Source organism: Vicia villosa, linkage group LG1, assembly GCF_029867415.1.
Source record: "Vicia villosa cultivar HV-30 ecotype Madison, WI linkage group LG1, Vvil1.0, whole genome shotgun sequence".
NCBI lineage: Eukaryota > Viridiplantae > Streptophyta > Magnoliopsida > Fabales > Fabaceae > Vicia > Vicia villosa.
In genome coordinates, this window is record NC_081180.1 from 4,471,879 (window position 1) to 4,484,828 (window position 12,950).

At 36.0% G+C, this 12,950-nt stretch overlaps 1 protein-coding gene across 1 annotated transcript; it reads left to right on the forward strand.

Moving 5' to 3' along the window:
* The first annotated feature begins 1,491 nt into the window (after positions 1-1,491).
* On the forward strand, positions 1,492-2,469 carry LOC131618852 (uncharacterized). The gene has a single exon (XM_058892515.1). It carries the CDS (start codon positions 1,492-1,494, stop codon positions 2,467-2,469), a length of 978 nt encoding a protein of 325 aa, XP_058748498.1.
* The last annotated feature ends 10,481 nt before the right edge of the window (positions 2,470-12,950 follow it).

A 12,950-nucleotide genomic window follows, 5' to 3' on the forward strand; every position in this document is an offset into this window, starting at 1 on the left:
TGATACGCGTATGGTACGCACCCCGTTACGCACCAAAAACACACCTTCTGCCCGTACGCGTATGCGTGCGTATGGTGGCGCGTATGGACTGTGATACGCGTATGATGTTGTTTTATATGGAAATTGGCCTCGGTTGATACGCGTATGATACGCGTATGGTGTGTGTTTTGTGAAATTTTGGCTCTGTTGGTACGCGTATTGTTGAAACATATTCTGTTAATGTTTTGAATATTACAAACTATTTTATCTAAAGTAACTCCAAAGTGATTTCATCAATTTATCATCTAAATAATTTATGGTCTCTATCAAACAAAGAGTTAAAATGATGATTCAAGATCGTGCTGACAAAGAACAAAGCTTTAAGAACATATGGACTCTCAGAAGATCAATGAGTTACTCTTCAGAATTATGGTCCCAGAGTTACTCTCCAGAATGGCAGTCCCAGAGTTACTCTCCAGAATTATGGCCCCAGAGTTATTCTCCAGAATTATGGCCCCAGAGTTACTCTTCAGAATTATGGCCCCAGAGTTACTCTCAAGAATCACGGTCCCAGAGTTACTCGTCCTAGAGTTACTCGTCCCAGAGTTACTCGTCCCAGAGTTACTCGTCCCAGAGGTACTCCTCCAGATTTACTGTGCCAAGAATAAGTCTTTGTTGAAATGGTCAAATGTCAGAATTTGCAGAGTGTCAGCAGTACCAAGACCAAGTAAAACCAAGACCAAGTCCTACAAAGACAAATCGGCCAGCATTACTCTCAAGAAGCTCTCGGCATGCATTCACTCTTGGCATTGCTCTATAAATACAAGTCTCATGCTTTACTCTCAGCACCGAAAATTATTGACAAGCACTCAAAGAAAGCAAAAGCTCTTACTCTCAATCTATTCATAATCTCTATATATTATCTTTAGCTCTCACTACCATATAAGTGATAAAAATATATTAGAGTTATCATACACATTCTGTAAGTAAAATACTCACTGTCATACGGAGAGTATTTAGGAATTTATTGTAAACCTCATAAGATCACAAAGTATATCATAGATATACAAACCAATCATCTTGTAAGCTATCTGTAAGCTATACCATTCAGAAGTGTAAGCCTGGTGAGGCTAAGAATACATAGAAGAAAAAGGCTATTCTAAGAAGTATTCAATAAAGGATAATCTCACAGGGTGTGGGGACTGGACTAACCAAGTTGGTGAACCAGGATAAGTTTTCTTGTGTTCTTTATTTATTGTCCTTTATTCATATTATTCACAACTATACTTTATCACACACATTAACACTAATTACTTAGAACCTCTAAAGTTATTACTAATCTTTTTCTTCTTATTAAAGGAAACTTTTTAAATACTTAGGTAAATTTTTAAAAGGGACACAATCCAACCCCCCTTGTTGTGTCGTACCTTATTCCATCAATTGGTATCAGAGCTACGGGCTCTGAATATACAGAACACTTAACCGTGTTAGATTTAATCGATCAAACAGGAAATGGCTGATACAAAGTTTATAGCTGAAGGAGGATCATCACACAGGCCTCCTTACTTTAATGGCTCTGAGTACTACTACTGGAAAGGTAAGATGAGATTGTTTCTACTATCTCAAGATAACAACATGTGGTCTGTGGTTGAAAATGGCAACTACACACCAATGACTACTGCAACAGACACAGTTGCGTCTGTTCCAAAAATTCAGTCACAATGGACAAAAAAAGAAAATGACAAGGTACTACTAAAATCTAAAGCTCAATTTATATTATCATGTGCTCTTAGCAGGGAAGAATACGACCGGATAGAGGAATGCACAACTGCCAAAGAAATCTGGGATGCTCTCAAAATACATCATGAAGGAACAAATCATGTTAAAGAAGAAAGAATTGATCTAGGAGTCAGGAAATTTGAAACCTTCGAAATGAAGGAAGAAGAAACCATAGATGAAATGTTCTCCAGATTCACTGTAATTGTCAATGAACTTAGATCACTTGGTAAAGCTTATACTGCTCATGAAAGAATCAGAAAAATTCTAAGATGTCTCCCAAAAATTTGGAGACCTATGGGAACAGCTATATCACAAGCAAAAGATCTAAAGATTCTACAAGTTGAAGAACTTATAGGATCTCTTTGTGCTCATGAAGGTATCCTCAATGAAGATAAACCACAAAGAAAAGGTAAAATAATAGCTCTTAAAACCTCTCAAAATTCTGCATCTAAAATCACCACCTCACAAGGAACAACTGAAGAAGATACCGGATTTCTATCTGAGGATGAAAATGATTTGGCTTTAATCTCTAGAAGAATTCAACAAATGATTTTAAAAAGAAATCAAAACAGAAAATCATTTCAACCCAGGAAAGAATACCAAAAACCTGAGATTGATAAAAGCAAGATTACATGCTATGGATGCAACAAACTTGGACACTTCAAAACAGAATGTCCACTCAAAACTCATAGGAACTTCTCCTCTAAATAATCCATGCTTGCACAATGGGACGACTCAGAGAACTCTTACTCTGAAGCCGAAGATGAGGAAGCCAACTTATGCCTGATGACTGACTCCGACTCTGAAGAGGTAAATACACTAAACTATTGTTATACCTGCAAAGAAACAGGAATTCTGTTTGACAATTTATTAGAAGATTCAAACATCTTAAATCAGAAATGTTTCTTTCAAAAAGAACAAATTCACACTCTTAAAACTGAAAAAGAAGATCTAATAAAATCCAACCTAAAACATTTAGAAACCATTAAGGAGTTACAAAAGGCATATTCTTGTTTGTCATTACATCAGAAAGTTATTAATGAAAAAATCAAACCTCTTAACAATCAAGATAAAATTGACAATCTTGAAAATCAAGTAGAAACTCTTACTAAAGATATAACCTCCTTTGTAAAATCTACTGAAACATTTCAAAAAATAATGGGATCTCAATCAGGGGTCTTTGATAAAGCTGACTTAGGATTTAAACAATCTGAAAATCAAATGATCTATGAAAACTTTTTCCTTCCAAATAAAAATAGAACTAAAATCCAAATAAAATAAAAAAATATTTTAAAAGAGAAAAATATTACCAAACCAAAATGTTGTTATTGCAAGAAAACAAATCATCTTGAAAAACATTGTTATTTCAAAAAGAAAACCACTATATCAAAAGATCATATTTCTAACAACAAAGGACCCAAAGAAATATGGGTACCTAAAAGGCTACTAACGCATAATGCAGGAATGTCTTCTGACTCTCAAGAAAAAGCCTTGGTACTTGGATAGTGGCTGCTCAAGACATATGACTGGAGATAGGGAAAGTTTTGTCTCTTTCAAAAATAAAGAAGGAGGAACTGTAACCTTTGGAAACAATGATAAAGCAAAAATCAAAGGTATTGGTTCCATAGGTAAAAAAGGTAATATCTTTATAAACAATGTGCAATACGTGGAAGGATTAAAACACAACCTTCTTAGCATTAGTCAACTATGTGATGATGGCTATGAAGTCAGTTTTAATCAAAATTCATGTATTGTAAAAATCCCATCTTCTGACAAAATTCTTTTTCTAGGAAAAAGGCACAAAAATCTTTATACATTTTATTTAGATGATCTTTCATCTGAATCTTGCTTTTTATCCAAGGAAAAGGATAAATGGCTATGGCACAAAAGACGTGGTCATACAAGTATGAAAAATATTTCAACACTTTCAAAATTAGATCTTGTTAGAGGTCTTCCCAAACTTAATTTTGAAAAAGACTCAATCTGTGAAGCTTGCATAAAAGGCAAACAGGTCAAAAGTAGTTTTCATTCAAAAAATATTGTGTCAACACACAAACCTTTGGAACTCCTTCATATTGATTTGTTTGGTCCGGTAAAAACTTCAAGTCTAAGTGGGAAAAAATATGGTTTTGTCATTGTTGATGATTTCTCAAGGTACACATGGGTACTTTTCTTAAAAAATAAAGATGACTCTTTTGAAGCATTCAAAATCTTTTGCAAAAAAGTTCAAAATGAAAGAAACTCAAATATTGTTGCTATAAGAAGTGATCATGGAGGAGAATTTGAAAATATTTCCTTTAAGACTTTCTTTGATGAAATTGGTATATCTCACAATTTCTCCTGTCCAAGAACACCTCAACAAAATGGTGTTATAGAAAGGAAAAATAGAACTTTACAAGAAATGGCTAGAACTATGATAAATGAATCAAATGTTGAAAAATATTTCTGGGCTGAAGCTATCAATACTTCTTGCTATGTTTTAAATAGAGTAACCATAAGGAAAATCTTGAAGAAAACTCCTTATGAACTATGGAAAAATAGAACTCCAAATATTTCATATTTTCATATCTTTGGATGCTATTGCTATATTCTTAACAACAAAGATTCTCTAGGAAAATTTGATTCAAAATCTGACAAAGGCATCTTTCTTGGTTATTCCTCAACATCAAAAGGTTACCGAATTTACAATTTGAAAAATCAATGTGTAGAAGAAAGCATGCATGTTATGTTTGATGAACTAAATGTTGCAGCTTTAGAAAAATCTCACGAGGATGAAGTAACCGATTTAGAAGCAATTCCTAACACTCAATCAACAGATACGAGCAACACTATGAACATTATCCAAGAAGCTAAAAACAACTCTGAACAACCTACAGCAAATCCTCCAAAAGGATGGAAAAGTGTAACTGATCATCCTCGTGAACAAATAATAGGAGACACCTCTGATCAGGTAAGAACTAGAAATTTCTTTAAAGATAACTCTAATAACATGGCAATGATATCTCAGGTAGAACCAAAGAATATCAATGAAGCATTAAAAGATGAATCTTGGATGGAAGCCATGACAGAAGAATTATCTCAGTTTGAGAAAAGCCAAGTTTGGAAACTGGTTCCTTACCCTCAAGATAAAACTATTATTGGTACAAGATGGGTGTTCAGAAATAAACTTGATGAAAATGGGAAAGTAATCAGAAACAAAGCTAGACTCGTAGCTCAAGGTTATAATCAACAAGAAGGTATAGATTATAATGAAACATATGCACCCGTGGCAAGGTTAGAAGCTATTCGAATTCTGTTAGCATATGCTGCTCATAAAAATATTAAACTTTTTCAAATGGATGTAAAAAGTGCCTTTTTAAATGGGTTCCTAAACGAGGAAGTATATGTTCATCAACCATCTGGCTTTGAAAAACATTCTCATCCTAATCACGTTTTTAAACTAACAAAAGCATTATATGGTCTTAAACAAGCTCCTAGAGCTTGGTATGAAAGACTTAGTATTTTTCTCATTAAAAATGATTTTCTCAGAGGAAAAATTGATACAACTCTTTTCAAAAAATCACACAAAAATGACTTACTAATAGTTCAAGTTTATGTTGATGACATCATATTTGGGTCAACAAATGAAAAAATGTGTGATGATTTTTCAAAACTGATGCAAAGTGAATTTGAAATGAGTATGATGGGTGAACTCAACTTCTTTCTGGGTTTACAAATAAAACAACTCAAAAATGGCATTTTCATATGTCAAGAAAAATACATTAAAGATTTATTAAAAAAATTTGGAATGAATGAAGCAAAAATTATGGTAACACCTATGCATCCCTCTTCAAATCTTGATAAAGATGAACAAGGACTATCCGTATCAGAAAAAGAATATCGAGGTATGATTGGTTCATTATTATATTTAACTGCCAGTAGACCTGACATTGTCTTTTCAGTAGGTCTTTGTGCACGTTTTCAAACTGACCCTAAGGAATCACATTTGATTGCTGTCAAACGCATTTTTCGATATCTCGTTGGTACCACTGACATTGGTCTATGGTATGAAAAAGAAAATCACATTAAATCTAATAGCTTACTGTGATGCTGATTATGCTGGAGATAAAATAGAAAGAAAAAGTACAAGTGGAGCCTGTCAATTTCTAGGACAAGCTCTTATTACATGGTCTTGCAGAAAGCAAAATACAATTGCTCTATCAACAACTGAAGCAGAATACGTGTCTGCTGCAAATTGCTGCTCACAAATTTTATGGATAAAAAATCAACTGGAAGACTACTCACTTCAATACTCCAAGGTATCAATTTTTTGTGATAATACCAGTGCTATAAACTTGTCAAAAAATCCTATTCAACACTCGAGATCTAAACACATTGAAATAAAACATCATTTTATAAGAGATCACGTTCAGAAAGAAAACATAGAACTCATTTTTGTAGATACATACAATCAATTAGGAGATATTTTCACCAAACCTCTAGTGGAAGATAGATTTAATTTTCTAAAGTCAAAATTATCTATTATCAAAATACCTAAGTAAAAATAGCACTCCCTTATTTTTTCCTTTACCTATAATAAATTAAACAAAATTTTTTTATATAAATAATTTTGCTATTAATAATATATATATTAGAATTTCAATTGCTGGTATGAAGAGTTGCCAAACTAAAATCACGTGTCTGACTTTGTCTTTCTCGTTTCTCCATACTTCTTCATCATTACATAAAAATCTGCCTCTTCCCTTACCAATCAAATCAGCACACTCTCTACCAACTTCCCATCAAATCAGTGATCTTCCCAAAGTTTTCAAATGATTCAACTTCTTCTCTCTTAAACCCTTCAAATGGTATTCAAGGTCACCTCATCTATTGTACCATTTGCTGATACCGTTTCCACGTTCTCTTCCAAAACACAAAAAAACTCTCCATGGAAAAACCACCCACCAAGCGCCGCACCACCACCACTCGACAAAAATCAACCATGAAATCTACTGATTCTCGTCCAACACCCATCACTCCCACCCGTCGCTCAGCACGACATGCAAACACCTCTCATAATCCCACTCCATCTGAGCAAACTACAGAAGAATCTCAAAACCCTAATCTTCCTCTTCCCTCAACCCAGATCGTCTCTGCTCCTCAACTCACCAAACCATCCTCGTCACACGTTTCCACTCAATCAAGCGAAGGAACCTCCCTTGTTTCTTCGTCATTCCAAGCCTATGATCATCCCTCTGAAGTCTCAACCAAAGATTTCATCTCTGATGATGATGTTCGTTCTCTCTATAACGACAAATGGCGTTCCCTCCCTATCGTTGCCGGCAAAACCGTCAACTTGGATAGTTACTCTATCTGGGGTTACGACATAAACGAGCTCGCAATAGCCACAGGTTGGACAAACTTTCTCCAACTCTCTGATGTCTTCTACCCTAGACTAGTTAGAAATTTTTTTGCTGCTATTGAAGCCTCTGACAGTGATACACAGCTAATCTCATCTGTGAAGGGTCGTCAAATAACCCTAACCCCAGAGCTCCTTTGCGACATTTTGCATGTCCCAAACAATGGACTTCATCTCTTTAATGATGACTGGCCCTCATCTTATGACCTAGACATTGAATCCTACAGACTCTCCATCACCAAACATCAAACTGAGCGTTTTGTGTCTGCCAACCTTGAACCCCTCAGCCATATCATTCATAACTTCTGTATTCACACTATCCTTCCAAGAAAAGGCAGTATGGAACGAGTCACTGATAAAGACTTACTTGTCATCTATCATTTCTCAAAGAAAACTCCTCTCAATATAGGATATTTGGTGCTCAACTATATCAAACACACTGGTCTTAGAGCAAGAAGCGCCCCTTATGGTATGCTTCTTACCAAAATATTCAAGCACTTTAATGTTCCTCTTGAGGATGAGGACTCCTTCGAGATCAACAAAATACTGGATGCCTCCAAGCTGAAGCGCATGAAAATTCCTTCACTCAAGCGTGCACCATCACCTAAACCTGAGGCCAAATCAAAACGCAGGCGTCTTGTTAAGCAATATGCTCCAACTGAACCTTTAACAACAGGTACTGAATCTCCTAACTCTCCAAACAGCCTGACCATAAATTCTCCCATTCCACTATTTGTGGCTCTTCCAAACACTGCTGACATAGAATCTCCACAAAAGTCTTCACCAATCTCTCCTCATGCCTCTAAATCCGTATCTCCAAACCCAAAGGAAACAGATAAACAATCTCCTGAAACCACACAATGCACTGACCTTACATCTACACCACCAATCCTTGTCGAATCCCCACCACAAACGGTTGTCATATCTCAAGCTCCAGCTTCTCTTCAAACTGAAACTATCTCAACTGTTGGAATTCCTTCAACTCTGGAGACTTCTGACACTGACATGATCAACATTTTCGCTCTTGAAAATCTTTTTTCAAGTCCTCATGCTACTTCAGCTCACCAACCACCCTCACCAATATCTCCACCCACTCCTGCTTCCAATCCAAACCCGGATGCCCAGTTGTCCTCACTCATATCCATGCTTGAGGCTGAGTTACTAACTCCACCTGCTTCAAATCAACAAACTTCAATTATTCCCCATGTTGTCACCTACGCATCCCCTTCTATGACAATAGTTCCTATCTCCACCAGCTCTCCATTAAATTCTCCTGAATCCTATAAAGAACCGTCTCCTCCAAAAGTGCAACTCACCTCCATTAACCACACAGACTCTGATGATCTAACTGCTCAGATAGAAGCCTTCTTCCCCAACCCCATTCCAATACCTGAACAAACCAGTCTTACAGAAACACATCCTTCTGTTCCACAATCAGATCCTTATGCCTTCCAACCAAAATCTCCAATATTCTCTTCTCCAAAAGAAGATGATGACAACTCTTTCAATGTCCAAACTCTTCTTGCTCCAAGGTATGATTCCTCACCTCCAAGAAACACCACTAATAATTCCAATACCCTTCCTCAGCATCCCATCGTATCAATCACATCCTCATTCTTCAACAATTTCCCCAGCATTGGTAATCGAACTCCTGTCTATCCTCGAACTACAACCTCATCTGATACGGCTAACCCCCATCAGGGCGTCTCTCTTCGGTCACTTACAGCTCTCCAGAAGCAATTAATGGCCTACCAAAAATTCTGGATTGAGTATGTCACTGAACAAATATGCCCACGGTTTCCAGGAATGCTTCCTCCGGATCCCTCTCAGATTCAGTTTCCAATTTTGCCATTATCCTCAGAGGCAACTTCTGATGATGAACCATCTGGTTCTTAGTCCTCTCGTTCTCTCTTTTTTGGTGCCCCCTTTCTTTTTGTATGTTTGACAAAAGGGGGAGAACAAGCTTTGACCAAAGCTTTGTTTTGTTTAAGTTCTTTATACTTTATTTATCTATAGTTCACTAGGACTTTGTATTAAATTTAGCAGTAATCCTCTAGGTTTTTTTTTGTTTGTGCACCAAAATATTGATGCAAATCATTTGATGTATTGATCCTCAAACAATTAATCAAATACTGCTATCTAATCAACATGTGTTTCAAATGCTTTTAAATTCATATGAACTAACATTGAGGGGGAGCATTTGCCCTTTCAAAGTATGCATCTTTTCAGGGGGAGCTTCAAAGTCCTTACTCAAAGAAACTAAAATAAAAAGTTTGTCACCATTCAAAAAGGGGGAGAATGTTGAAACATATTCTGTTAATGTTTTGAATATTACAAACTATTTTATCTAAAGAAACTCCAAAGTGATTTCATCAATTTATCATCTAAATAATTTATGGTCTCTATCAAACAAAGAGTTAAAATGATGATTCAAGATCGTGCTGACAAAGAACAAAGCTTTAAGAACGTATGGACTCTCAGAAGATCAATGAGTTACTCTTCAGAATTATGGTCCCAGAGTTACTCTCCAGAATGACAGTCCCAGAGTTACTCTCCAGAATTATGGCCCCAGAGTTACTCTCCAGAATTATGGCCCCAGAGTTACTCTTCAGAATTATGGCCCCAGAGTTACTCTCAAGAATCACGGTCCCAGAGTTACTCGTCCCAGAGTTACTCGTCCCAGAGTTACTCATCCCAGAGGTACTCCTCCAGATTTACTGTGCCAAGAATAAGTCTTTGTTGAAATGGTCAAATGTCAGAATTTGCAGAGTGTCAGCAGTACCAAGACCAAGTAAAACCAAGACCAAGTCCTACAAAGACAAATCGACCAGCATTACTCTCAAGAAGCTCTCGGCATGCATTCACTCTTGGCATTGCTCTATAAATACAAGTCTCATGCTTTACTCTCAGCACCGAAAATTATTGACAAGCACTCAAAGAAAGCAAAAGCTCTTACTCTCAATCTATTCATAATCTCTATATATTATCTTTAGCTCTCACTACCATATAAGTGATAAAAATATATTAGAGTTATCATACACATTCTATAAGTAAAATACTCACTGCCATACGGAGAGTATTTAGGAATTTATTGTAAACCTCATAAGATCACAAAGTATATCATAGATATACAAACCAATCATCTTGTAAGCTATCTGTAAGCTATACCATTCAGAAGTGTAAGCCTTGTGAGGCTAAGAATACATAGAAGAAAAAGGCTATTGTAAGAAGTATTCAATAAAGGATAATCTCACAGGGTGTGGGGACTGGACTAACCAAGTTGGTGAACCAGGATAAGTTTTCTTGTGTTCTTTATTTATTGTCCTTTATTCATATTATTCACAACTATACTTTATCACACACATTAACACTAATTACTTAAAACCTCTAAAGTTATTACTAATCTTTTTCTTCTTATTAAAGGCAACTTTTTAAATACTTAGGTAAATTTTTAAAAGGGACACAATCCAACCCCCCTTGTTGTGTCGTACCTTATTCCATCACGTATGGCCAACGTGAAATGCAAATCTGTGCTGTTTGTGAATTTGGAAAGTTTGATGATGCGTAACTTTTAAACCGTTGGTCTGTTTTGAGTGTCGTTTGGACTATGATGAACGAAATGAAATAATTTGTATGATTGATTGATGTATGATTTAATTGAATGATCGTAATGTATATATAAACATGCTTTGATAACGATGATGATGACGATGACTTGAGTATGAGATGATGTTACTCATCGAACGATGATGATATAAGTATGTTATATATATGTTTGCATTCATTCATAATCATTGTCGAGGGATGTATCCATGATGATGTGTTGGATCAGTGAAGAGCATAATTCGCATTGTGTGGAATTTGTGCTGGCAGGGTCGTATCTGGATGATGTTAGATCGGTCGGTGGGTTAGTCTCATTGTTGATGTTGGTACCGCATGCATAGTGTCAGTTTCATACATATGCATGACTTTTATAACATGAATAATGTATTTTATGTTATGGTTTGATGATGTGTGAATGTGTAATGATGAAACGTCTGAGTATGAAACGATTGGGTGAATGATATAACTATGATATATTGTTGTTTATGATGCAATAATATTTGTTAATTGTGATGAGACTCACCCTTACATGTTGTCATTTTCAAATTGAGGATAACGACTTCGACTTGGTGAGGATTAGCTCACGAGTCTTTGTTTAGTTAGCGTCAGGTGTCATGCTCTGATAGATGTAACATTGGGGAACGTTATGTTTTGAAATTAATTTGATAACTCTGTTTATTTTAAATTAATTTTGAGGATTTGTGGCATTGATGATGAAATGCTAATTTTGATAATTTATTCCGCTGTGTAAACATGAGGTTGATGAGTTATGATGAATTATTCCCTAGTAAATGCATGACAGTGACGGATAATGTTTATTTTATTATCAATTGTGGAACCCTTGCTTGCATGGACTCTGATTTAATTATTAATTGTCGCGAGGGTTTAGATGAGTGTTACAATTACTGCCAGTGAAGAGATCTTACTTGAGCAGTTAGACGTGTGTTGTACCCCAAAATTTGCCCACACTTTTTGAAATTTCAAAAAATTGGATTTTATAAAATCTCGGGCTCATTTACATTGACATCTTGAATTTTATACATATTCGATTTAAAGTCTGTTTTAAAAAATATAGTAGTTTACTCTTAAATTGCTTATATTTTAATAAATAGAAATGCTTCATATACTTTCAATTGACTTTTCATTTCAAATAAATAACATAGCACAATTGGTAAGAATGAAAGGCTTGCAAACAAAAGATGTTTCCACTTTGCTGTTACATTATTTCTAGTTAAATCTGAAGCCAATCTCTAATTGTTGAATTTATATTGCATTGTGTGTATATCTCTAACTATTGAAATTTTGTGCATTATAGACTTTAAAAAAGGGGATCTGAGCTTTTATCAATTCATATGCATTTCTTCACTGGAAAATTCTAGATTAATGAAGCTACATCAATCAAACATTTACAATACATACTATCATAAACCACACAGTAAAGTTCAAGAAACTCTCATCTGCAACAACAGTGGTTTCAAACTAACAAAATCCATGCGAATTCTTTTTACAGGAAACAATATTCAGATCCGAGAATGACAACAACAATTCAGACGGAACAAAATCGCGCAACCACCTTCGATCGGTGCTCCGACGTTCCAAATCTGGTCACCGCACGTATTCTTCCGCCGATGCAAGACCCAGTCCGACGCCGTCAAAACCACGCCACGACCGACCACCAGCACCACCGCTCCGCTTCAAACGGCCGTCCTCCTCCAGATCGCATCACCGTGAATTTTCGGAACAGCCACTCCCTCGGGCCGCGCGACTGACATCCCACCACCTCCAGCATTATCCCTGTTTCATCTTTTAGACTACTATTTTATGTTTGATATACTTTTATTTGATTATTGTTAGTTTGAATTTGGAAGAAGAAGAATTCATTTTTTCTTTTAATCTTGTTTGCAGAAAGTAGGCCATGAGACCAAATGGAGAAGAAGAAGAGGCGGACAAGCTTGTTTTGTCTCTAGGTTTTTTTTGGGCCAAATGATTTTTGAGCCCAATCTGTTTACTTATCGATACCTCTCCTGGATTCATATACTCCCCTTGACTGAATGTTTCACATCACTTTGGGCTTGATTCCTAGCTTGCCTTAAGTCCAACTGGATCTTACTTCCTACACCACCATGCCTGATCCGCACCCCTGCTGGGATCTCATGTTGTTTTGGACCAACCATTTCTTAAGCCCAATTTT

Excerpts from the sequence above, each read along its gene's own strand:
- LOC131618852 (XM_058892515.1), top strand. The coding sequence starts at position 1,492 with ATGGCTGATACAAAGTTTATAGCTGAAGGAGGATCATCACACAGGCCT.